General features: G+C 47.5%; 1 protein-coding gene across 14 annotated transcripts in view; it reads right to left on the reverse strand.

The window, feature by feature from the left end:
* The window catches only part of GRIN1 (glutamate ionotropic receptor NMDA type subunit 1), a 1,139,664-nt gene extending 1,117,295 nt beyond the window's left edge, over nt 1-22,369 (reverse strand). For 9 of the 14 annotated variants that reach the window (XR_011268543.1, XR_011268542.1, XR_011268544.1 and 6 more), the window contains exon 1: nt 20,608-22,368. Coding sequence is in view for 9 of the 14 variants with exons in the window: in XM_069609859.1 (XP_069465960.1) it covers nt 20,608-20,865 (258 nt within the window). In the remaining 5 variants the exon portion in view is untranslated. Of the gene's footprint in view, nt 1-20,607 lie in introns of all 14 variants that reach the window. The other 5 variants (XR_011268541.1, XM_069609856.1, XM_069609855.1 and 2 more) reach the window with 2 other exon arrangements.
* Between the last annotated feature and the right edge of the window lie 3,352 nt (nt 22,370-25,721).

Raw genomic sequence — 25,721 nt, forward strand, 5'->3', positions numbered from 1 at the left:
CTGTGAAGTTCTTATTTATAAATCTTTGAGAGCATGGATGGTGTAAATGATGTTTGTGCGGCATGGAAGTCACATGTTTGTGCGTTTCTCTACAGTCTAATTCTTTTGAGGATTTTTAGGATGGAGTGTCATTCTTTTGACACATGAACTTCCATTAACAGTGTTATCATTGTTCAATGAACGGATGAATGGAATGTGTACACGTGCAATAGCATAATACTTTTGAGGATTTTCAGAAGTTATATTTGGTATAGTGCAACATGGACTAGTAGGGCAATGAACCACGTTTGCATTAGAGCTATCATAGGCTATGGACTTTTAGGTTTTCCTTAATGTTCGCAGTGTTTGAATTTTTTTTTTTACAGTCCTTACATTTGTGAACTTTGCTGTAATTATTCTATTATTTACGGCAATAGATATGGCTAAGGCATTCAATACCGCAAATGCATATCTATTTAATCTGACTCTCATGACTGTCATTGAATATAATGTGCAGTTTATGTGTCTGGATGGAGAGAGTCAAAGAGTGCTTGGAAATGGATTGCACCCGCAGTAAGCGGGGATTATGCGTGTGGGTCTTGTATGGATATATGAGGTAAGCCTTGGGTAACAAGTTGGTAGGTCTCATTTGGGAAATGTAGTATAAGGGAAGTGTTGTCTTCTCCTTTGGGCATTGGTTTGGTATGGAGTGTACCTTGTGTGGGAAAAAGACGAAAGGTCATACCTTAGTTTCAGAGCGAGGTAGCGCCTCGGCTCTCATGAGCATATAGTATTTGGGTTTGGTTTGTTTATGTTAGGGTTCTGGTCTGGTTAGGATGTTTGGTCTTATATTGGAAAATTTGGAACAGCTAGGTTGTTGTTCTCAAGGGAGGTAGCGCCTCCCCTAGGGTTTGATCCTTCTCATCATAGTGGACAGTAGGTAGCTGGTGGCAAAGGGGTAGCTGGGGACGCCTGGTGATGACCCATTGGTATTGAGTGTGGTGTGTCCTGAGATGATGAGTAAATTGTTTTCAATGTTATTTGTGACATTTATTGTTGATTTCGTCTTGTTTGTGGGTTCAACAGTCAGATTTGTTTGAGTATGCCAATCTTTCGAACAATAACGTGGTGATTTTACCAGTTAGTGATGTTGGTATTGGGAGTGCGTGGCCACTGCTCCCAATGTGTTTGGAAGGTTTGTACAACGTGGTCTGGTAACGTGTGGGGTGTTGAGTCCATGGGTGTTTGTGGTTTCAGTGACGTTATATGTTTCCACTTTGTGATTCTCATTGTAGTGATGCACTGGCGCCATCCAGGGATCATCATATTTAACCTATATTGGTCTACCATTTACTGATGTATCTGTGTTTAGTTGCTCCTAGCCCTAGGAGAGCCCTCGCTGGTCTATTGCATTTAGCCTACGCTAACCGCCTAATTGCTGATGTTTCTGTGTTTAGTTGCTCCTAGCCCTAGGAGAGCCCTCGCTGGTCTATTACGTTTAGCCTACGCTAACCTCCTAATTGCTGATGTATCTGTGTTTAGCTGCTCCTAGCCCTAGGTGAGCCCTCGCTGGTCTATTGCATATAGCCTACGCTAACCTCCTAATTGCTGATGTATCTGTGCTTAGTTGCTCCTAGCCCTAGGTGAGCCCTCGCTGGACTACTGCATTCAGCCTACTCTAACTTCCTAATGCACCTTTGCTCAATAGTCTAATTACTGACGTACCTGTGCCTGGTTGCTCGTAGCTCTGCACAGTCATTTGCTGCTACACCGCCTTATCGCACATACTACACTCTGCCACTATCACCACACCGTGATACGATATGCTGCTGCACCTTTATTCTATCGGCTACCTCATTGCACTCTGGGCCACAGTTACTCTCCTTTGTGGTCCTGTGCTAAGTGCCTTACTACTGCCACATTTAACTTATACGACTAAGGTGGCTCACACCTCTACCATGCCTCCAGACCTGACCCCTGCATCGGAGCCATTACTCTATTACTCCACTGCACCTACTGCACTCCCTTCACTGAGTTCTACCCAAATGCTCAACCTACTGCACGACACTAATCCCTACCTCAACTCCCCTGCCTTATGGCTACAACACTTTGCCACTAAACCCACACCTAACCAACCTTGCCCGCTATATCTGAGAAATTTAGATCCAGATTCCTGTACGTACCTAAACATCAACTCATCACCCACACCAACCATTCCAACACCAGCCAAACCCAGCATGCTCAGACTCCACCTGACAGCCTTAAGTCACCGCCCAAAAATAAGGTGAGGGGTGCTCTTATCAATGCTAGATCCCTCACCGCCCATGCCCTGGATATCGCTGATCTCATTACCACGCAAAATCTTGACTTCATCGCCATTACGGAAACGTGGCTTCACGCAGCCTCAGGCCCTTTACTGGCACTTGCCATTCCTAACAGATACTCCATTATCAGAAATGACCGCAACTCCAACCTCTCCAGAGGTGGCGGAGTCGCATTCATCCACAAAGATGACATCAACATAAGACCGATCCCTAACACACAACTCTGCTCTGCGGAGTCAATTTCAGTCAAACTCTCTCTTTCCCACAACAGCACAGATACCTTGCACCTCATTTATAGACCTCCGGGTCCACTTGCTACCTTTTCTAATGACATTTCTACCACCTTGGCAGACAATACCAAACCTAACTCCCAAGTTCTACTCCTGGGTGACCTCAACCTCGGATTACTAGATCCTAATGATTCTCATGCTAGTGAGATCGCCAGCAATATTTCAAATCTAGGTTTCTCCCATCGAATCCTCGAATCTACCCATTCCAAAGGGAGGACACTCGATTGGATTGCTGACTTAAACTGTAACACGCACATCATCTCTAACGACCCTTGCGCCTGGTCTGACCACCACATCATCATTTTTGATATACCGACCATAGATTCCCACATCAAACCCATCATTGCGCCATCCATTCCTACCAGAAACAAGAAGGATATCACCAAGGCCAAAATTATACCCTTGATCCTGCCCACTCTCAATAATCCTGCCCTTTCATCAGACGACCCAACGGTCATGGTGGACATCTTCAATCAAACCATGCTCAAAGCTATCAACACTATAGCACCCTTCAAAACTAGGAAACCAAAACAGCGTGCACATCTCAACTCTTGGTTCACGCCTTACCTTAGAACACTCCGCAAAGCAAAGCAGAGCGCTGAAGCACTTTGGAAAAGCCTACCTAGCGAGACAAACAAAGAAAACCTCTTTTTAGCAACCCTTAATTACAAGGAAGCAATCCTACTAGCCAAAAAAGAGACCTACAATCAACGTATCTCACAGGCGGAATCCAACACCAAGGAGTTATTCAAAATTCTTAAGGAATTAGAAAACCCTTCCTCCACCCCGGATAACTGCAATAAGGACAGAACCTGGTGCGAAAACATTCAAAAAGCCCTCCTTAATAAAATATTCACATTACAGGCCAAAATTAATATTAAACAAAACTGTCTACAAAATAGCAACTTGCCTTCCACTAAACCTAGAAACCCCCCATTCACACACACCCCTTTTAGCTTTACCCCTCTCACCATCAACGAGGTGGAAAGCATCATCAGCAAATGAAACCTTCCAATTGTCAAGGTGACTCTTGTCGCGCACCTATCATCAAGGAATCTGCACATGAGCTCGCACCTTTCATCACTGAATTTATCAACTCCTCATTCCACTCGGGCATTGTTCCCGATAATCTTAAAGACGCCTGGGTCATCCCACTGCTGAAAAAACCTACACTAGACCCTAGTGTGCCCACCAATTACAGACCGATCACCACGGTCCCCTTCTAATTGAAAATTCTGGACAGGGCAGCGTACTTACAAATTCAAAAATACTTAGACAACAACAACTTGCTTGGCACAAGACAATCTGGTTTCCGTCCCAAACATGGGACGGAAACAGCACTACTAGATTTGAAAACCCAAATTGAGGACCTAAAAGATAATGGCAAATTAGCCCTACTATTACTCCTTGACCTATCGGCAGCTTTTGATCTGGTCAACCATGAAATCCTCTGTCGCCACTTGAAGTCTGCCGTCCACTTTTCCACTAAAGCTACCAAATGGATCAGCTCCTTCTTGGACAACAGGCAAATGAGGGTATTCTCACCCACAGCTGTTGCAGAACCTATCCCGGTGCCTTGCGGGGTACCCCAGGGCTCATGCACCTCACCTACTTTATATAATGTCTTCACTAAACCACTGTTTGATGTCCTTGATTATCTGGGTGTCACCTACACCAACTACGCCGATGACACCCAGATACTCATCCCAATCACAGGAGACTACTTAGCGGATACAAAAGCCTTGAATGACATTTATCAAGTCATTCAAGCTTGGATGGCCCAGCATGAGCTTTGTCTTAACGACGATAAAACGGAGCTCCTCAACCTGGGATCCCAACAACGACTGAACAGTCTTGACCCCGCCTTCAAGGCGTTCATTATCGATAGTAACACTATCAAAGTCTCATCTGACACCAAAACGTTAGGAATTTACCTTGACTCCACCCTATCACTCAACAGACAAACCAATTCAGTTGTCTCTGCTTCCGCTTACACATGTAAGCTTATCACAGCTTGTCGCCCCTTCCTCACCACACAGAACTGTACGATCCTAGCCAGGACACTGGTTATGTCCAAACTAGATTATTGTAATGCCCTATATCTTGGGACTAGCCAACATAACCTGAACAAGCTTCAGGTTACACAAAATAATGCAATCAGAGCTGCCCTCAACATCTCCAGATCCGCTCACATCTCTGAGTCTAGGATAAGTTTACACTGGCTATCAGTGACACAAAGAATTGCGCTGAAATCGCTCACGCTCACACACAAATGCCTGAACAACCAGGCCCCTACCTACCTCACCACGCGATTCTCGGACTACACACCTACCCGTCTACTTAGATCGGCTCAAGCACACGCTCTGACCATCCCCAGATACAAACTGCAGAAAGCTGGGGGAATCAGCTTCCCGGTCCTTGCCTCCAAACTTTGGAACTCCATTCCCGCAACTATTAGATCCGTACATTCCCCTACCATTTTCAAACAAAGAACCAAATTATGGTTAGTCTCTAATGTTGTCTAAACGACCAATGTATTACAGGCTCATATTCTACCTCTGCTTGTATATCTCCTCGCTACCTGTTACTATTGCAATGTGCACTTTGCATTAACAACTTATACTCTGTGACTGTAAATATTCTTGTACATTAAACTGTTTCTATGCCAAGATGTAACCTGTACTGTAAATTTACACCCTGTGCCAAGATATGCACCCGGTTGCCCTTGGGCCTGGCTGCGCTATATAAATAAAATACAAATACAAATAGTGAGGTTGTGGTTGTTTTTTTTTTGAGACTTTGAGGTCTCAGCTCTCTAGAGTGGCAGTCTAGAGGCCTGCTGGAGATTCCAGGGTGGCAGCCTGGACACCCACACTGTTGTAGGCGGGGGCAGGTGGTAGGAGGCGAAGCAGTCGAATGGTGGTCAGGAATGTAGGTGATGTAGCCCAGTTCAGGGTTGGTCGGTCCTGGGGTGAGAGCCCAGTTGCTTGTTTGTGGCAGGAACAGGCGGATGGATTATAGTATTTTTGCGAGGGTATTTGGTTTGCGGTTTGTCCGGGTGTGATGTTTTTGTGGGTTGGCTGTGGAAGTGTCCGTTTTCAGTTGAGTGTCATGTGTGTCTGTCCTTGGAAGGTGGTAGTTTTGGTTGTGGTGTGTGACTTGTTTTGTGCAGGTTAGGTTTGTAAAGGAGGGAGGTGTGTTGTATTGTGCCTGTTTCTGGTGATGTAGCTGGTGATGTCGTGTGGAATGTTTGTGTGTGGATGATAGAATCTCCTTAGTGAGTGTTCTATTCAGTGACAGTTACAGCTGGTTGGCCCTGGGTGATGGGAGCCGGTACCTGTCCACTATCTATGTCCTTTATGTCCTCAATGTGGATTGTAACTATTAAGCTGGAATAAACTTACATGAAGTTAATCCTAAAGAGCCTGGAACCTGCTTTTAAACAATGACCATCTACTGGAAGAAGATAAAAGGCCATTCCAAAATTGAGGGGCCAGATAAGACTAGGAATTACCTGGCTGACCAACTGGCCAAAATCGCAGCTCTTCAGGGGGATTTTATAGAAACGGAGACCCAATGTGTTTTTCTCTAATAGAGTCAGAATATACCGTTAAAGAGGATCGCTGTGTGTTGATGAGGTTTTCCAAGATGTTACAGATCCAAAACATTCTTTTGGTAAGGAGCCCTATCTGGCTGTGACCAGTGGGTGGTACCCACCTCATTCTGAAGCCTAATGTTGAACCATGACCATGACGCGGTCACTGCCAGTCATAGGGGGTTTCACACAGCATTAGAAATCTTGTGCGAGGTTGCCTACTGGCCACTCATGGGTCAGGACCTCGACACTTACCTAAAGGGGTATCTTGTGTGTGCTCAATGTCAACCCAGTTCACTCACACACAGAGCTCCCCTACAAAAATGGGGAATGACACTTCCTTGGTCAGATTTGCAAGTCGATTTCATTGGGCAAGTGATTCGATCCTCTGGAGGCAACAAGTACACGTAGACTGTGACATGCTTGTTCACAAAGTGGGTAGAATGTATTACATCTTCTCTCATTTCGGCCTCCTGCAAAGGATTGAGTCAGATTGACAAAGTTATTTTACTAATGAGGAGATGATGAAGACGCCTGGGGGTAAAAGGAAAACTCCACATTTCCTACCACCGGGCCTCAAGCAGGCGGGTAGAGAGATACAAGACAATTGTAAGTATCTTAAAGAAGTTAATGGCAGACACTGGCCCAGTTGGGATATCCGATTACCACTTGTCCTGATGGCTATTAGGTCTACACAATCTTCTGAAACAAAGATGTCTCCATTTGAGCTCATGACCGGACAAAAAGTTGTGTTACCTCAGCATCTGCACTACAGAACTCAGGAGTAGACACTGACAAATTAGTCCACTACTTATGAGTACATTAAAAATGTAAGAAAGCACCTCCAGCATGTTCTTGCTTATGCTCAGCGTAATTTAGAAAAGTCAGCTGAAGGAATGAAGACCTGTATAATCTAAAGACCACCAAGAAAGACTGTGAAGTAGGGGACAAGGTGTACCTGTACAATTTTCAAAGGAATCAAACCAAGTAGAGGAAGATTCTCCCATCTTGGTGTCGTGCCTCTGAAATTGTAGATAACATTTCACCTGTTGCCTACAAGATCTGCATCCCAAAAGGAGAACAGACAGAAGAAATATGGGTCTGCATCAATCAGTTGAAAAGCTGTCATCCCAGACCAGCTTTACGACTGATTGAGGAGCCAAGTGAAAGTCGAGCAGAGGTACCATGTGAAGAATGAAACTGAAAAGATGAAAAATCGGATGGAAATTCATGGAGTAATTTACTTAGTGCTCATTGTAAAAAGGAAGAAAATAAATGAATAAGGTTTTGTGAAATGGTGAAAATGTCTTGTGTTATAATTGTATGCTGTTGTTGTTTTTGTCAATTCTGTGTAAATCCTCTGGGGAAATATGTTGTGTAAAAACTTGGATGAAAACCCCACTCTGCCCTGGTCTTCCCCACAAACGAATCATGGAAGAATGGGCAGGGGGACATGTGGGGTATAATCAAAGGGCCCAAACCAACAGAACTGAAGGGCCAATTGGGGAAATGACCTGGCAGCATTCAGAAACTTACACGCTGAAAAGAGGCCTATTTAGGCAGACTATGTGGGTGTCTTTCTGAAGTTGAAATCCAGAGAAAGCTAAAACAAAAATGTAATCCAAATGCATATTGGAAGACCACATCACATTGCTGGCTGAAAAGTAAATGCAGCATTTTCACTGAAACTGCCACCCATCAAAAGGTGGTGCACTGTGACAATTCAGACCCACTTTTCAGCAAAAAACAAACAGCACTTCATTAAAAGTGTATTTTATTACTGACTGAAAGAAACAGCCCTGTACTTTCAGCGCAAAAAGCAAAGTGAGCCCTAATTAGTCAAACACACTGTATGTCAAAGAATCAAGGCTGATGTTACAAAATGCAATATGTGAGCTCTTGTCAGCCAAGGACAAATGGTGGGTCTCTGGGTAAACTTCACAAAGGACTCCTCCCACTGAAAGCCTGGTTTGTGCATCCCAACAGTTCACAACTGAAATACAATGTAGCCTCCCTGAAAGGTGTTGAAAACCAAGTGTCCCCCAGACTTGGAGTCTTTGAAAGTTCATTTCTGTGCTGGGCAGATGGCCTAGCTGGTGCATGTTGGAATGTTGGGAGGAGATGTGAAAACAGGGTCTGCAATCAAGGCTGAACTCTGAATACATACAGGCAAATAGAAGCTTTTCAGATCAAAAGGTGGCCACTTGAGATAAGAAGACAGGATGAGATGTCTGCAGTGGGGGATCTCTGTTTTGGCCATGCATCCCAGTTATTTACAATCAGCAGCCTATAGTTAAAACAACAAAGAGACTAATGAAAAAAACACTCTGGTAAGAGACAGGGTAGTCTAGAGTGGCAAATGGCCTGGAGACCAGAGAGCTGGAATTTGCATAACATAAAGATTTGCTATTAATTTTAAAGGAATATTATCATTTAGGCATTTTTCTCAGCAACCATAAGTCGTACTACCTTCATTTTCGTGTCATTTTTTAGATAATTTCCAGGTGATTTTGTTGAAATAAAATTAGGAATGTGGGGAGTAAATTACATGTTCCTAACTCTTATGCTTTTCATTAAAAGTTCAGAAAATTGCCAAATGGCCGTGCAACATGGTGCGGACCCGGTTGTTGTTTTATTAAATTCCCCATGATTAAATGAAGCGGAATATGCATATATTATGGCAGTTACTAGTAGATCACGTTTTTGACACATAACTAGATTTCTGCCAAAAGTTGACATTAAAACAAAAGGGGATTGCAAATGGGAATTGCCATATCTCTGCTCCAGACTCTTAAACCAAGACTAAGATAGAGGCTGGATTTGAGAGGAGATATAAGAGTAACTGTCCAATCCTGGTTGCGAGAACTCTTGCAGGGCACTGCCCAAGATTGTAAACTTGATGGTGTCATCACTGGTATATAAAGTGGGTGTACTGTGAGAGCAAGAAGCGAGCTGCAAAAATTACCATCTGACAGCCACAAGGAAACACCAGAAGATATTGATGGGTGGAGCTATCTATTGCTGGGGAGGCCTAAAAGATGACTGGGTCCTATGGTGAAGAGCTGGGGACCATCCTTGAGAGTGGAGTGACCAAACCCCTGCCCTGTTCTCCAAGAGGGTCCTGAAATGCAGCTGGCTTCCCTGAACTTTAAACAGAGGTTTTAAATGTAAGTAGAATTGAGCAATTTGGAACTAAACGTTGAGAAAGTCTGCTTGCCTTAAATCCTTTCCCTTTATAGTGGGTGGGGCGGGGGCAAAAATGTGTAGATCGTTAGCCTATTTAACAAAGAATATTAATTTAATTAATTCCCCTTGGCATAATACCACAGGGTCATTTTTGTGAACATTTGAAATTAACAAAGCTCATTCCCAGTGTGCACAGATAAATATAGACTGTAATTTCATTGTGAAATCCTGTGGGCCCAGCTTTCCCAGCACAGGCCTTTAAGTGGAGGGGGGAGGGGGGCTGAAAATCCCAAATTCTTAAATCATCCCAATGTTTCTGTCCAGGTTCCCCAACACAGACCTTTAAGTGGAGGGGTGGGTGTGAAAACAAACTTCAGAAACGGTCCCCACTCCCTAGACCTGGTCTTTGAATAGAAAGGTGCTGCATGTAATTGATGCTTGGGTTTTGGGGGTGGGAGGAGAAGTGCTTACAAAAGTGAGACCTGATGTATCCAACCTTGTAAACCAAACTGCTAGCCTGCGCAGGAAAATCGAAATTGCACAGCACTACATATGTAAATTGCTTCTGCTCATTGACTAGTTTGATTATTTCTTGAAGTGAAATCTGTATAAAGTATTGTGATTTTTTTCCCAACCACCTTGTGTGATTTATTTGTGTAACAAATTGTGAGCCACAAAGAAGGTGGCGTATCTCCTTTTAGTGTGATCTCTATTACTGATCTTCCAAATGAATGAAAATATGTTTCCTATACCCCGGCCTGGTACTTGGCTCACTATTGGAACAGGGGGGAGAATTCTGTGGCTCTATAGTAGTCTTCAGTGAGGCCAGCGCTAAAAAATATAAGCGAGTATTGTAAGGCTCCTTCGTTGGGGGTGTGAAGGAACTCCCCAGGTTATGGGTGGCCTCAATATAACGCGACAAATATACACTTGTAAACTGAAAAATGCCACAAACAAGCATTTATTTCAAGCAAGCGCTACTGATGGGCCGAGCATAACGCTTTGCTGCTGTATCTTCTTTTTCTGCCAGCAGCAGAGCTATACCCAACCAATCCGATATTAACATAAGTGTGATTCAAGAGGGAGATCGTATGAGTGATGAAAAAGCAAGCATATGTATGCGTGGGGCCTGTTTCAACCTTCCCCTAGCAACAGGGCCAGTTCCCATTCCCTAGCAACAGTGAATTGGACTAGCTGAATTGTTGCCATGAAAGCTGAGCACCTGCTTAAAAATAGGAACTCTTGCACCCATACTAACAATGTAATGCGATGTAGGGATTTTAAAAGAGAAAACACTAAAATGATTCGGATTTACGTGATTCTTCCGAGGGTTTACTACGTTAGGAAAATACGTCTTGCCCTTCAGCATTGATAGTTAATGATCAAGCGCTCGAGGCAGCCTGGTTATCTTACAAAATTTGAGAAATGGGAAATTTGGAATTGCTACTGCCAAGAACTCCATCCCGAAGACTAAGCATGCTGACACACATTCGCAGCTTTACATACTACCAGGGGCGTTGCAAGGGGGGGGGGCTAAGGGGGCTATAGCCCCTGATCTTTTGGTTGTAGCCCCGGATAGAATCTCAGGAGCTACAGCCAAAAGACTAGCTAGCCCCCAGTCCCAACAGTACTGACAACAGTTTAGCCCCGGGTCTTTTTCAGACCTAGCAACTCCCCTGCATACTACACGCTTAGATCATGCCATTTCACACACAGACCCCACGGTCTACATGTCCACAGAAGTTTCCCTGTGTGCCCTCAAAGCTGCCCTCATGTTCCTCTCCTTGCCAGCCACTCTGGGCGCCATTGCCTTAATGGTCTTCAATGGATCTGAATTCTGTGAACCATCTATTGAAGGAAAAGGTGGTGCCACAAACAAGGACTTGGCACCGACACTTTTGTTACAAACATGCACGCAGGATTTGCATTTCTTGTAGGAAGTGTACAGAGCTTCCCCTCAAATTGTTTATATGTGAAGGTCAGGCCACTAAGGCACCCCTTCAGAGAATACGCCATGTTTTTCCTCAGGCAAGTAACCTCATCTGCCTGCCTTTGGGGAGCCCACCTACTTGGTGCCCGTTTGGGATCAGCACATAGGGCAGCCAATCGAAAATCCAGCTGTGTGGTCTTGCTGTAGGGCATTATTCCTATGAATCTGACACAGGAGATAGCATGTATGGCCAGGGCTCACATGCCTGAGATTTCCAGCAACTGTGTCAAGACTAGTTCTGGCAAGTGCAGAGGGAATCTCTGGAAAGTGCATTGAGGGAACATAATGAGAGATTGCTGGAGAAAACGCGTCACATGTGCAAACCATCAATTATTGGGTACATGCCAAATTGTTGCACTGGATGTGACCCTCTGACTGTGGTTTGGTGATCTCTCACCCTCACCACATGTCCACATTCAAACGAAAGGTCTGGTCCAATTACAATTGTATGAATAAAAGAAGACTGGTCTGAAGGCATCATGGGGAAACTCTGCTACGGAACCTAAAAGCAGCTTCAAGAACTACTGGTTCTGAAGCTCTGCTCACTACTTTGGAGAACTGGGCTCCAGCTTATAATTCTTATTTTATCAGGACTAGACAGGATGAGAGTAAATGGAACAGTCACTGGAGACAATACATGGGTGGGCATACACAAATTAAGGACAACCGACATTAGACATTTTTAAGTGCAGGTAGATGGCACGCGCAGTTGTGTTGGGAATGTGACCATGATGGACGAAGTGCTAAAATGGAGGCAGATAACGTGAGGAACAGATGCAGGTTAGAGGCGAGGGGAAAATGTTAGCTAGAAGGCAGATGAGTAGTAGGTTAAGAGGCTAACACAGAGACAAGAGGTAGGCTTTAGTTTGGTTTGGAACAAATCGGTGTGGGCGGTTTCTTGGACGACATAGTGAGAGGCACATAAACTTGATTGTTGGCTCCAGAGGGATGAATAAATACGTATTTTTGTGTTCCTTCTTTTTTGATGACAATGGGCCTCATCACAACCTCGGCGGTAACCCTTAAATCCGGCGGTAGCGCTATTACCGCCGGATTTAAGGGTCTGCCAAATCAGGGCCTCGGCGGATTTCAACCCAGCTCTGAGCTGGTGTGAAATTTGCCGAGAATTTGCGCTCATACCGCTGGCGGGAAATCCGCCGGCGGTATGAGCGCGAAATTTTCCCATTGAGCCCAATGGGGAATGGGGCATTCCCGAATGGGCTCAATGGGGAATGGGGACTTCCAAGTCCGCCCAACTCGTGATCCCGCGCTATTAGCGCCGGGGGCTATGGCGGTCGCGCTAATAGCCCCCGCGCTAATACCGCCGGCGTTAACGCCGAGGTCGTGATGAGGCCCAATGTATTCTAGCAGCATCTCAACATTAACCGCATATTTTGCAAGATGGACATGCTTTAGGAACATCCAGCATTGTGAAGCATTTTAGATTTCAACATGCATAAAGTGCGTTCAACTTTACTACGCACAGGCAGCGCTTTATATGGTCTTGGCCGGAGGCGCTGCTAGGGGGGGCTGAGGGGGCTATAGCCCCGGGTCTTTCAGTTTTAGCCCCGGATAGAAGCTCAGGGGTTACAACCAAAACGGCTAGCTAGCCCCCAGCCACAACAGTCCCAAAATTAGCATAGCCCTGTATCTTTTCCAGACCTAGCAACACCCCTGGTCTTGGCAACCCATCTGCATGGGTTTTAAAAAGTTGCTCGGCACCGCTGATTCCAGGGAGACTTGGCTTAGTTGCGTACAAGCAATTCTGATGATATTTGGGATCACTAATATATTTCGCGTCGATTTGGAGAAGTTATCAATTTAAGTTACATTTGGAGAGGTTTTTATGAATTTCATGTAGATCCGAGGGTTGTGGCATCCATTCCGTGAACATATGGGAAATAAAGTCCTAATTTTAAGGTAGGAGTTGTCATATTGTTATTGTCAATGACATGTGAGGTACCAAAGGATTAATTGAGACCTGCGATCCACCTATCAAGTCTAAGGAAACGTTGGCTACTGTTGGCGATTCCATGGAGATATTTGGGGCCTGATTCACAGAACGTTTTCCTATGGGATTGCATCATTATAAAACGCTTCTGTGAATCAGCCCATTTCATCGAGTTTTAGAACCGTTTCAAAATAATGTTGTCAGAAATGGAAAGGCAACGGGGTGTCCACCGCTGCTCTATGCCATCCACAGAGACCACCTAGAAATAGAATCACACACGGAGGCCAGGTGCGCCGAAACGGCACACATCCTCACAGCAGCAAAGATGGCCGCCATTTTCCCCCCAGTCTCCTTCTCTATCAAATCCGCCAGAGCGCCTGGAGACGATGCAAATGGCGGAGGGGTGTGCTGTAAATCCCAGGCACATAACATAGCACTTTCAGAGCAGGCTTGGCTGCCCCTCGTTCTTAGTGAGGTATGCCAGCCAGTGCCAGAGATGCCCTGAGCTCAGAGACACTTGAGCTGTGTTTGAGACACGTCAGCGCGTTTGATGGCAAGTGACCAGGGTCATGCTTTGTAGAAGCGGGCAGGCAGTCCTTAGTCTGTAGCTGGGAACGAGGTAGGGGGATTCTAAGTGGGGGCATTGGCGTTAAAGCATTGACCCCCTCCCCTGCGAAGGAGCTTCTCTTAATGATCCTGTACAAAGAAAAGACCACTGCCTCTGTTTTGAGGTGCATTTCTGTTGGGAAAGAAGTAGGTTGATGACTAGACGCCTGCCCCTCACCAACCCGAGGAAGGATGCAACGTTCCTGGTCCTTATTAAGGAGGAGAGTACCCTCCCTGGGAGGGCGCAAGCATACCACAAACCATCAAATGTCTGGGTGAAATGGCAAAAGGAAGCACCGAGAAAGAAGATAAAGGAAGCGCTGTATATATATCATGCTGTAGCTATCGGACTCGGACCCTTCCTCCACCCACCTGCCATGGGTACCCCGGGGGAACAGGTATTGAGCCTGGAGGGGCATGGCCCCTGGGAGAAAGCGGGACGCCTGGAAAAGGGGCAAGGAGACGGTAGGATCCAAGGGATCATTAGGGAGGAATTGGGTTATTTAATTGTTGGGGGAAAATGAAAATGTTTAATTTATTTAAGGGGTGGTTAATATATTCCTTTAGTTTGTTAGGCCATGGAGCCAGTTAAGCGTTTGATTGTAAGCTTTGGCCTGTCACATTAAAGCGACCTTTTCCACTTCTAAACGAGTCTGGGTTTTTGTGCATTAAGCCAAAAGGATGGCAGGTGACCAGGGTCATGCTTTGTAGAAGCGGGCAGGCAGTCCTTAGTCTGTAGCTGGGAACGAGGTAGGGGGATTCTAAGTGGGGGCATTGGCGTTAAAGCATTGACCCCCTCCCCTGCGAAGGAGCTTCTCTTAATGATCCTGTACAAAGAAAAGACCACTGCCTCTGTTTTGAGGTGCATTTCTGTTGGGAAAGAAGTAGGTTGATGACTAGACGCCTGCCCCTCACCAACCCGAGGAAGGATGCAACGTTCCTGGTCCTTATTAAGGAGGAGAGTACCCTCCCTGGGAGGGCGCAAGCATACCACAAACCATCAAATGTCTGGGTGAAATGGCAAAAGGAAGCACCGAGAAAGAAGATAAAGGAAGCGCTGTATATATATCATGCTGTAGCTATCGGACTCGGACCCTTCCTCCACCCACCTGCCATGGTGCGGCGTGTGGCGAGCCACTGAAAATGAAGGTGACAACGGAAAAACCCCCAAAAAATGGAGGAGGCACCCCGATAACTCGGGCAGGGTCCTCCTCGTCTCCCTCCCCCCTGGGTAAGGGGGAGGAACAAGGAGAAGCGCGCCAAGCGCTGGAAAAAGCCTGCGAAGGGCGAACAAGGTAAGGGAGCGGGCTAAGCCCCATATAAGCGGCGAGCAGCCAGGGCAGGGAGTATCCAGCCCCTCCGGCAAAGGACGTCGCCCGCCACAGCAAGGAGGATTTCGTTTTGTACCCACCCACCCTACAGGAAGGACAGCTACGGCAAGGTCTGGCCTGGCCGTTGACGTCGCAGGACGGCAAGGCAGTGTGGCGGTGTTTTGGCAACCAGTGACAAGACACAGACTCCGAATGATCCATGGGAAAGCCGGAAGGGTCTTCGCTCTTCTCCGACCAGCGCCTCTTGGGAGCCTAACTGGCAGGGGTGTCTGGTGGTAACAATGAGAGGCTCAGCTTCCCCCCAACAAACGGTGCACTCCCAGCCCAGGAACACCTGCAGGGGCAGGCGTGTCTCAGGCAGAAAGGGTTGGGGGAGTTGTGCCTACTCTGGGTTGTGTTGGGAAAAGGGGGGAAGCAAGGTTTTGGACACGGAGCAGTCGCTGGACCATCGGAGCTATTTTCACAGATGTTGGCTGTGTTTTATTATATGTGCAAAAATAAAATCTGCAGGCGTTCATGTCAAAAAGGAAAACATGTCTCATTCTGCTCCTTACTGGTTGGGGAAAGTAACAAGAATAATGTATATTGGCATAGTAATGGTCAAATGGCCGGGTTATGGCCGTGGCTAATGTAATAACAAACAAAGCAGTGCTACCCCAGAAATACCCGGCAGCAACCGTTCTCGACCTCATTGACTAGGGTCTTTGGTGTTCTTGTCGGAAGCCGACTATATGCTCCTGGTAAAAGGACCTCCTTATCCCCCTATTTTAACTCAGCTGCTTTGCGGGATCTAGGATTCGAGATTTCAATGCGAGCGAGCGCGCGCAGCCCAGGCTGGGGGGGGGGGGGGTGGGTGCTCGGGTTTGGAGAGCTGCATTGCAGTGAGAGGAGCCTCATTGGCATTCCGAAGGGGAGCGGATGGCGGGGGCGGAGAAATTATACATTACGGTGGGGGGAGGGAGGCAGTTGTCGGAGAGGGGGTTGGCACACCAGGGGCGATGTGAGACTGTGTGCCTCCTCTCTGCAGGAGCGTGTAAGGCTGCGGAGCCACTGAGCCGTGGCAATGGGGACACGGAGGTTGGGTACAGAGCCCCGCCGAGAAATGCACACAGAACGAACGAACACACAGCACAGCAAAACACGCATCTAAAGGCCATGTGCATACCGAGAAAATGAAATACACGATAAAGGAAAATACACCCGAAATCACGGCATTCACAACCGACCCAATGCATACGCAGGCGATGTATAAGTGCACAGGAAAGGAACAGGCGCATGCACACGAATAGAAGAAATGCACAGCACGGGGGCAAATAGACATCAAAGGAACAGATGCACACTAAGGGCATTAAGGCGTACAAGGCATAGGAACACATGCTATCAAGCAAAATGAAGAAATATGTCCGCAGGTAGTGAAAAGATCAAACACAGGCACGCAACACACACAAAGCAAAGGAACACAGACATGGAAAGGACACTCATAAAAATAGTGTAAACACCCAAGCGCACAGGAAAGGGAGAGATACACAGCAATAGGTACAACACCAGAAAACGAAACATACACAACAAAAACGTACGCATACACATGAAATGAAGACACGCAAAGACAAGGGCCACACACATGAAAGGAATACATATTTACCAAAAAGGAGCAAATACACTGCAAATGTGTCAATGCATACAGAGGAACTGAAAAAATACACTGCACGTTAGCACACTCAGTGTGAATATCTAATAGCTTGCCAATGAGCACATATACCGCGTGGAAACAAGTACATACACAGTAGTGGAAGAAATAAGCAAAACAGGAACACGTTCCCCGAAAGGGAACACGGGGCACATAGAAGGAAAAAAAAGCACACACCTACAAAGACAATAACTCATGTCTCAGGGTCACATGCGCTGCAAATAAGCACATGCACAGGGAAGTCACACACACACACACACACTAAGCATCAATAAAAAAAACAGCACATACACAATACACAGCAACCGAACACACGCAGAAAGGGCACCATGTCTAGACGGGAAAAGACAGAACTAGCAAAGGAACAGACGGGCAGCAGCAGGGCAAGAACGGGATGTGGAGATACAGACAAAGCAGCAACATCACGAGGATGATAACGGATAAATGCACAGCAAACCAACGACACGCAGCCCAGAAACACATATACCCCAAAAAGAAACAGAGAGCCATAACACGGACTGCAACTATGAAACCGAGCAACGCACAGATAGGGGAGGGGATGAACATGGACAAGTCAGAAAGTACTCATTCAAGGAACTGAGCAGAGCAAAGATGCAGCAAATGGCCGAAAAAAGAAGCAGACATGACACCTAGAGAGCCATTTCCACAGACAGGCAAATGGGCGAATACGAGATGAGGAACACAAGCAGAGCACAAGCAAGCAATGATGTGAAGGGTAAATACACGCAGGGCAACACACACACACACACACACACACACACACACACACACGCGTATACGGTCTTGGATAAAGAACACAGCAAAGAAAACCCCAACAGCAAGTAGGCAAATGGAAAGGACGGGGACACGAAGATGGAAAATGAGCAAGCACCAGGGAGCACATATATAGCACCTTTACAAGGGCGCCGCTGCAGTGAGAGGAAGAATTGACACGAATAAGGCATTCTCTTGCATGAAGGGATTGGATTGTCGGCACGACACGGAGAACATCGGCAAATAAGGCGCCTAGTGCTAAACTGGACGGAGCGGATTTGCCGTAGGAATTGGCCGTTCGCAGGATGGATCGTGAAATGCACTATGTGGATCGGTCATCTAGCCATTTACCGTGCCTTCTGTCTCCTTACAGGAGAGAGGGGATGGAGAGGGGGTGGGAGGGCAACATATTTGGTTTAGGAGATACTATCAGTTCCAAGCTATCTAATAGCTACGTGCTCGGAACAGTCCTAAATTAGTATTCTTAAACTCAGAGAGTAGTGAGTCCTATTCCACACCGGTAAGTGCATTCAATTAAAGCGTTTACACAGTGCATGTTGGAGGTCCTCTTGCCAGAAGCCACCAGCGTCAGCACAGACCTTCATATCAAGACCTCAATAAGGACAACAATTAATATAGAAACAAATTACAGAGCAGATGACGCATAGAATGGAAGCAACTTTAAAAACAACTCGTCTCTATTTTAAAATATATACAAGCACACATCTGCTGAAATATTTACACACACCTCATTGTATAGGCCGACGGACATGTACACACGCATAGAAATACATGTCGACAGTATATTTAATAATACACATGGTGATGAGGATTGTGCAGGCAGACTATCTTTCTGCGGAAGGTGCAGGGGTTCACAGGTTTGGGGCCTGGCGCGGTTCGCTGGTCCTGCTGATTGAGTAGGTTTGGCTGAGCTCTGCTGATGACCAGGAATATGAAGCAGTGGGAGATGCCCTGTTCTAAGGGTTGTGTTTGGAATGTGGGTCTGTCTCTCTTTCTTGCTAGTCCGAGATGCACGGCGGTGTGACGTTCCATTCTCTAGTAGTTGTGTTGGGAGAGTAGCATTGGACACTTTCCCTTCAGGGCGAGGGGTGAGCTCCTTGAGGATTTCCCGGTGTGGTGCTGTCATATGGCGGCTGCCTTATCTGTGCGCCTTTTGCTATCTAGAGGCAGATTGCCAGCTAAGGTTTTGCTGGTCTGGGAGATGTGTTTGGGCTGGGACTGTGACTCTATCCCATGGTACTGAGTGATGGAAATCGCTGTGAATTTATTGCGATCTATTTGTTGTGTTTGGTGTGTGGCAGTAGCTTTTTTTTCTTGGGAACTGTGCGAGGTTTTCATGGAGTGTTGGTTCTGTTTGTTGTTATGGACGTGGCCCTCTCATTTTATGGTCAGAAATGGGTAACTATTGGAGGATAGCCTGGTCTTCTCAATGGGTTTTGGGTGTTGAGTATTGTTCTCACATGGCGGATGAGGAGCTCCCCGGCATCCTAATGGTTTGGAGGTTGTTTGAGTCTGGCAGTGCCTTTATCGCTTAGGGTGCAGGAAAGGTAGCTATGTCGGCCCCATCTGATCATGATTCCCTTTTCTGATTTTTTGTTGGGAGTCTGGCAGTAGATCTCTCTCCCTCATTCATACAGCGTGGGAAAGTACTCCAGGTTTACTTTTGGTGTTTGGAGGCTTCCTTATTTGCCTCAGAATCAGAGCATGTGCTTTTCCTCTGTCAGGTTGGCATCTTTGGGGCCTGACTGCCACTCTCTCGGTCAATTGCCATAGGTGGGAGCTGTGCGATGATCAAGTGGGTTGGTAGTAGAGTTTGGAGTCTGCATGTGCTCTCTCCTTTAATGGTCAAGGATTTGGGCGCTGTTTGCGGTCTTTTCGGCCTGTGGCTGTTTCGGGGTCTAGCAGTACACATCTCCCTTGATTGTCAGTGGGATGGATCTCTATGAGAGTGTCTTGATCTGATGGCTGTGTTGGGGAGCTGGCTGTAGTGCCCTTTCTTGGAGGCCATGAATGGGTACCCTCTGTAGTTCTTAGTGTCTGGTGGTTATGCTTTGGTGTTACTGCGTCTCTGTTTCATGATGACGAGTGATGTGGGGTCATGTGAACAGCTCATGATGTGGTCATTGAGTTTAGATTGTTGGTCATTGATCTCTTTTGGTGTCCAGTAGTGGGAATGTGTGTGGTTCCCTTGGCCTTTTCATTGTGTTGGAAATTGCCAGTGGCTTTCTCCTGATGGTCCAGGATAGAGAGCTGTACATTCCCGTGGTGTAGTAGTTATTGTTGGTGTAGTGTGGCCGTTGTTCTCTCCCTGGATTACCTGAGATGGGTCGAAAACTGTGGAAGAGTCTCCTAGTGTAGGGGTTTGCTTCGAGGTTTGATATCGACTCTTTCTTGATGGCTTTGGGTCGGATCTACATGTAGTGCCACTGGTCTGGTGGTTGTGATTATAGATTGGCAATGGCTCTCTTCTTGGATGGTCTAGGATAAATGCTATGCAAGTGTCTCTTAGTTTTGTACATGTGTTTGGTTTGCTGTTTTTCTCTTAGTGGTCTGGGATGGGCCCCGTGTAAGGTTCTCCTGAAATTGTGGTTGTGTTGTGTCTGACTCACTTCCATGAATGGTTGTCGTGTGCCGTTCCCATGACCCAATGGATGTGCTTGCAGTCTGGCAGTGGCTCTCTATCTCGATAGCCAAGGTTGGAAATCATGTGAGATTCTCATCTCCTGTTTGCATTTGAAGTTTGTTTGTATGTATGTGTCTCTATTGATGGCCAGGACAGGGAATCTTTGTATGTTTCCCCCAGTCTCTTGGCTATGTTGGGTTTGTAGACATGTCACCTTACCCTTGATAACCAACTCCCCCAGTCATCCTACCTGGCTGGAGATGAGGTCCTCACAAACAGACAATGCCATCTGGATAGCGTTGGGCTGGTGGGTGACCGAGGTGGCATTCAGTCGTATTTTGTAGGTCCCATGCCTCTTGTTAGCTTGATTCACAGCTTCTAGAAAAATCTGTTCATGTTTTTTGGTGCTCAAAACGGCCCCAATAGTCACGATTTTGGGATCACACCCAGCTCTGGCAAATGAGAAGGAAAAGAGCACAGCTAGGAGGAAGAGACGCATCCTGTCCATGGGCTCCCCAGAGCCACGGTGAGACAGGTCCTCCTCCGAGGGTCTCACTCAGCACTAGAAAGAGGAAGATCTTAATCTGAGGGGCTCACTTACAGCCAGAGAGGTCCAATCTCACATTCCAAGGGTCACCCTAAGAACCAGAGACAGGCTTTCCTCTGATGGTATACCCAGAAGCAGCGAGAGCCATGTGCACATCTGATATGCCCACAGGCACAGTGAGCCAAGTCCTCATCTGAAGGTCTCACTCTGAGGCAGAGTGATACGGGATCGCCTCTTGCGGACTCACTGACAGCAAGGGAGAGTTCAGTTCTTCCTCTGGGGGTTCACTCGTAGCTGGAGTGAGTCAGATCTTGACCCACGGTTCTTAAAGCAAGAGTTATGCCTCACTGGGGACAACGAACGGTGAGCCTGTGCCCTCCTTTGTGGCTCTCAGTTCAGGGGGATGGCAAGCTGGAGGTCCGCTATCTTCAGAGTACCAGAGAGAGGAAGACTGCAGCTTCTCAAGTGTCCCAGGAGAGCTCCCGGAGGGAATGCTTCCATTAGTAGTCTAGCTGCCCTTAGGATCGGGAGGTCTGCTGTCCTTGGGATCCGTCAAGACTGTTAAGGGTCCTGAAACCTCCCAGGATTCGTGTCGCCCCTCAAGAGACGCCGTGCCGGTCACGATCCATGCTCAGACCCTCAGTAGATGGGTTTTTCTGATGTCATTAGATGACGTTGCACATGACATCTGATGCAGCACAGAATAAATACCTGCATTAGCCCTGGGTGCTTCTATGCGGGGACCCCAGCTCCCTACAGATGCAGTCTACTAGAAGGATTCGGAGATGTTCGCAAAGAAGACGCGGTGGTCCCCTGCATTTGGAATTCTCCAAACGGATTGTCTGTCCGGCCGTGGTCCCCAGCAGGCGCTGGTCTGTACAAGCGCTCACTAGCGCTGTCCCTGGTGCTGATCTTCAGATCTAGCCATGGCACATCTGACGATCGTGTACTGTTTAGCATCAGCGTCCTTTCTTCTGAACTCTTAGCAGTTGTGTCTTTCGGGATCAGATATTGACAATGCCGCAGAGTTGCAGTTGTTCCGGTCTATATATTTGGGGTTTCAGGCACAGGCGGGCGTTTTGTGGAGGAGGGGGGCGTGATGCCTGTCAGCTGCGCAAGACCACCGCACGAGAGCCCTGCTGCCTTTTCTATTGCGGGCTCAGTTCCAAAGACAGAGCGCTGGCGGAACGCGGTGCTGCAATGCTCCTCGTCAGCAGCAGCATCCGCCTGCAGACTCCTTCGCGTTCTCTCTAATGTACCCTGCTGATGGACATTTGATCACGCCCCTGCTGCATGCCAATACAAAAATCCTTCAAGTCGCGTTTCGCTCCTTCGCTCCTTAAGGAGAGGGTGGGAAAAAGGAGGGGGAAGAGGCGCGTGAGCACTGAGAGGCAGGTGTTTGAGAATCTGTGCTTCTCTGTTCAGCCTACAAATGTCCACTGCCTGCTTCCAGCCTCGAAGTGTATCTGAGCCCCTTTCCCTGCGTGGCTGGGGGAGAGGAGCACTTGGTGTGACGTATGGCTGAGGAAGTTGGATTTGGGGGCTGGGTATTGCAGAGAGAGCATTGAATCTTGTGAGTTTCTAAAAAACCTTCCTTCCAACCCACTACCAGGACTGATGACTCGGCCTCAAATCAAACAGTTGGCTCTATTCAACCATTGGTTCTTGCTGCTTGGCATGGCAGCCACACACGTAGACCCAGATAGGTGGGGGTACACATTCTAAAATCAGAAGGGATGACCGGTCTATTGATTTGTCATATGAAACCTGAATGGTGGTGGGAAGAGGGGACGATTGTCCCAGACTCCCGAGCGTTTTCGGTTGAGGCAGAAGGCGGGCCCCTGGGAATGCGTAGCGTTTCCCCCGGGGTGGTTTTGGGCGCTGCACAGCCCAACGAGCTGGCCTGCGCATAGCACGTTGCTGGGGGTGTATTTAAGGGGGCAGGGAAAGTTCGGGAGCAGGCGACCGTTGAGGGCGGGCTTTTGTCCGGGTCGCCTGCTCCTGAGCCTTCCCTGCGTGGGGACTGGTAGCTTGCATAGAGGAGGTGAGGCAGGTAGTGGGGTAGTATAGGTAGTGGGGGTAGGCGCTTTTAGCGAATTTTTAAAATAAAAATAAAATAAAAAAAGGGAGGAAGGGTAGAGATAGGGGAGTTGCCATAGATAAGGCACTCCCAAGTCGTACCTTCGGTGTGGGACGAGGCCTCGCAGGTTTTGGCAGGTCTTTTCTCCAGTGGTTTAGAGGTGTGGGGGTTTTCTTGGTTGGGGCGGCGCTGCTGTTTTTCTGGTTGCAGCTGTGTGGGGTCGGTTGTGGTGGGGTCTGTTAAGACGGATTTCTGAACTCTGTCCTGGAGGGGCAGAGGTTCAGAAGGCCAGCCTAGTTTCTTGGAACAGGGTGACCTCTGGACAAGCCAGACCAATCAGGGTAGTGATCGCGGCGGTCAAGACTAGGTCTCAAGAGGGGTGAGGGTGACTGAAAGCCCGCAATGAGCACACAAATCAAGGACACTTACAAATTACTCCAAGCAGGGGTTATATTAAAAATATATACACATTTATTACAAGGCCTTTGTAACATTGACCATAGCGAGAAATCACAATAAAACTCAAGTAAACCAACACATACCAAACCAATACAATATAAAGTGCGAATAATAATTAGACCCAGTCCGCCTTCAGAGGCACCTAACTAAAAGGAAGTCCAAGCCCTAAGAAGAGTGGAGCCTTGTGCTCAAAAGTACCTGCACACGCTGGTGCCAATGGGCAAAAAGGGGAGTCTCTTCGAGGGAATCAGGCAGTTTAGTTCGGTGAACAAATGAAGATGAACAGAGCTCCGCGACTCAAGCGCAGCCTCCACTGTGGGCAGAAGCTGAGCGCGAGTACGGAAAGGCTTGCTATGGGCTCCTGCAGGAGAGCGACCAGTTCCTAGCGATGCTACTCACTGGTCCCCGATGCAAGCAGACCCAGGCTTCTCCGCGTCAGTTTCAGTGCTGGCAGGTTCAGATACGAGCAGGGGACGTCTCGTCGTCGTGTAGATTCCGCAGCAGCAGAAGTTGAGTTGAGGACGTCTCAAACGCAGTGAACCCGCACAGTTTGTTATCACAGCAGGGCAACGGAGCGACCGTGGGCATTTCAGCCAAATGTGCACTACTCACTTCAGACCTGCGAATGCCAAGTGTACGAATCGTGTGAGAGTGACAAGGACTCGTAATACAACACAACCTGACGGTGGTTACAGAGCAAGACTCCTGGGTAGGCTGGTCAGTCTGCTGGATGGCCCAGAGACACTTCCGAAGGCTTACGTGCAGGAGATGGTGAAGATGCAGAGAAAAGTTGTTCCCACTATTCCAAGGGTCGAAGTACCAGTACAGGCCTTCTCGTTCGATCAGAGGTAGAAAGGGTTTCACCAAGCGACATCAGTGCAGAGGAGCAGTCCTTCAGCGGGTCACCAGCGATTCCTCGGTTCAGCCTCATGGTTGCAGGATACTTGGCTCCTGTATTCCTTTGTTCGTGAGAACTCTGGAGATCGACATGGTAGTGGTGTTTCCAGCCCCCTCTTATCCACAGTTCCCTTCGCGCCAAAACAGAGGGGACCCAATGGGAGATCTGCTCACAAAACACTCACACCATACGTGGACCTATCACAGACCACGGAGGTCCTAGGCATTCACACCACCCTAGACTCTCTGGCACCCAGGATGTGTATTGGGACCAGACATCCCAGCCCACATCCTGGAGGCACACACAAGGCCTGTAGAAGCCCGCGAAAGCATCTGTGTTTCGCGGGAAAGTACATACCCAAATAAGGAAGGCCCCGAGTCGGCTCGACCTGGGGGAAGGTAAAGGGGGCAAGACGGTCAGTGGACAGGTCAAAGAGCCTCATGGTCTGGCCATTTTGGGAGCCAGGCCACCATTTTGGGCTAAGCGTGAGAAACGCGCTTAAACGCCAAAAGGAGCTCAAAAACACAAGAAACGATCGCTGCCACCAGTCCCGTCCGTGATTCACTTGCACTGTTCATTTACAATCCAAAGAGAGTATCTAGGGCCTGTAGAAGACTAGAGACCCAAGAGAGCAGTAACTTAGCTTACAGTGCCCTCTTGTGCCATGTTGCGCGAAAGCTGCAACATGATAAAGAAACTACGGAAAACAACGTTTCCCGGTACTGACTGTCTTAAGGGCATGTCAGTTTCCCCGTAAGAATGGAGCGAAAGCCCAGAGGAGTGCGGCAGAAGGCTGCACTTCTCTGGCAAAGTCTAGATCCTGGTGAAAACAACAGCAAAAAGTTTAGGGGTTGCCACATGGAAGGAAAATTACCCACAATTAAGAAATCTTTCCTAACACTCGCCCCTCCCAGACTATGGACAGGGGGAACTAATCCACCCCTGGATGAGTCTCGTGTTCAGGTCAGTTAAACATTCTGGACAACCCATCAGCATTGCTATGTTGGACACCTGGCCTATGCTCAATAGTGAAGTCGAAGCCTTGTAGACCTATGGACCACCTAAGCAACTTTGAATTCTCTCCCTTCATGTCCATTAGCCACTTTAAGGGCTTATGGTCAGTTTGCACAGTGAATTGGGTCCCATAGAGGTAGGGCCTCAGCTTCCGTAGGGCCCACACAACAGAGAAACATTCTTTCTCCACTGTGGACCATCTGAGCTCTCTGTCCTTAAGCTGGCGACTAATAAAACCAATAGGGTGTTCCTTACCCTTCTCATCTACTTGCGATAGTACAGCTCCTATCCCAGTGTCAGAGGCGTCCATCTGCACAATAAAAGGTCTTTGATATTCAGGGGCCCTGAGGACAGGGGCCTGGCACA

Source organism: Ambystoma mexicanum, chromosome 8 (genome assembly GCF_040938575.1).
Source record: "Ambystoma mexicanum isolate Mex_15411 chromosome 8, UKY_AmexF1_1, whole genome shotgun sequence".
Lineage (NCBI taxonomy): Eukaryota > Metazoa > Chordata > Amphibia > Caudata > Ambystomatidae > Ambystoma > Ambystoma mexicanum.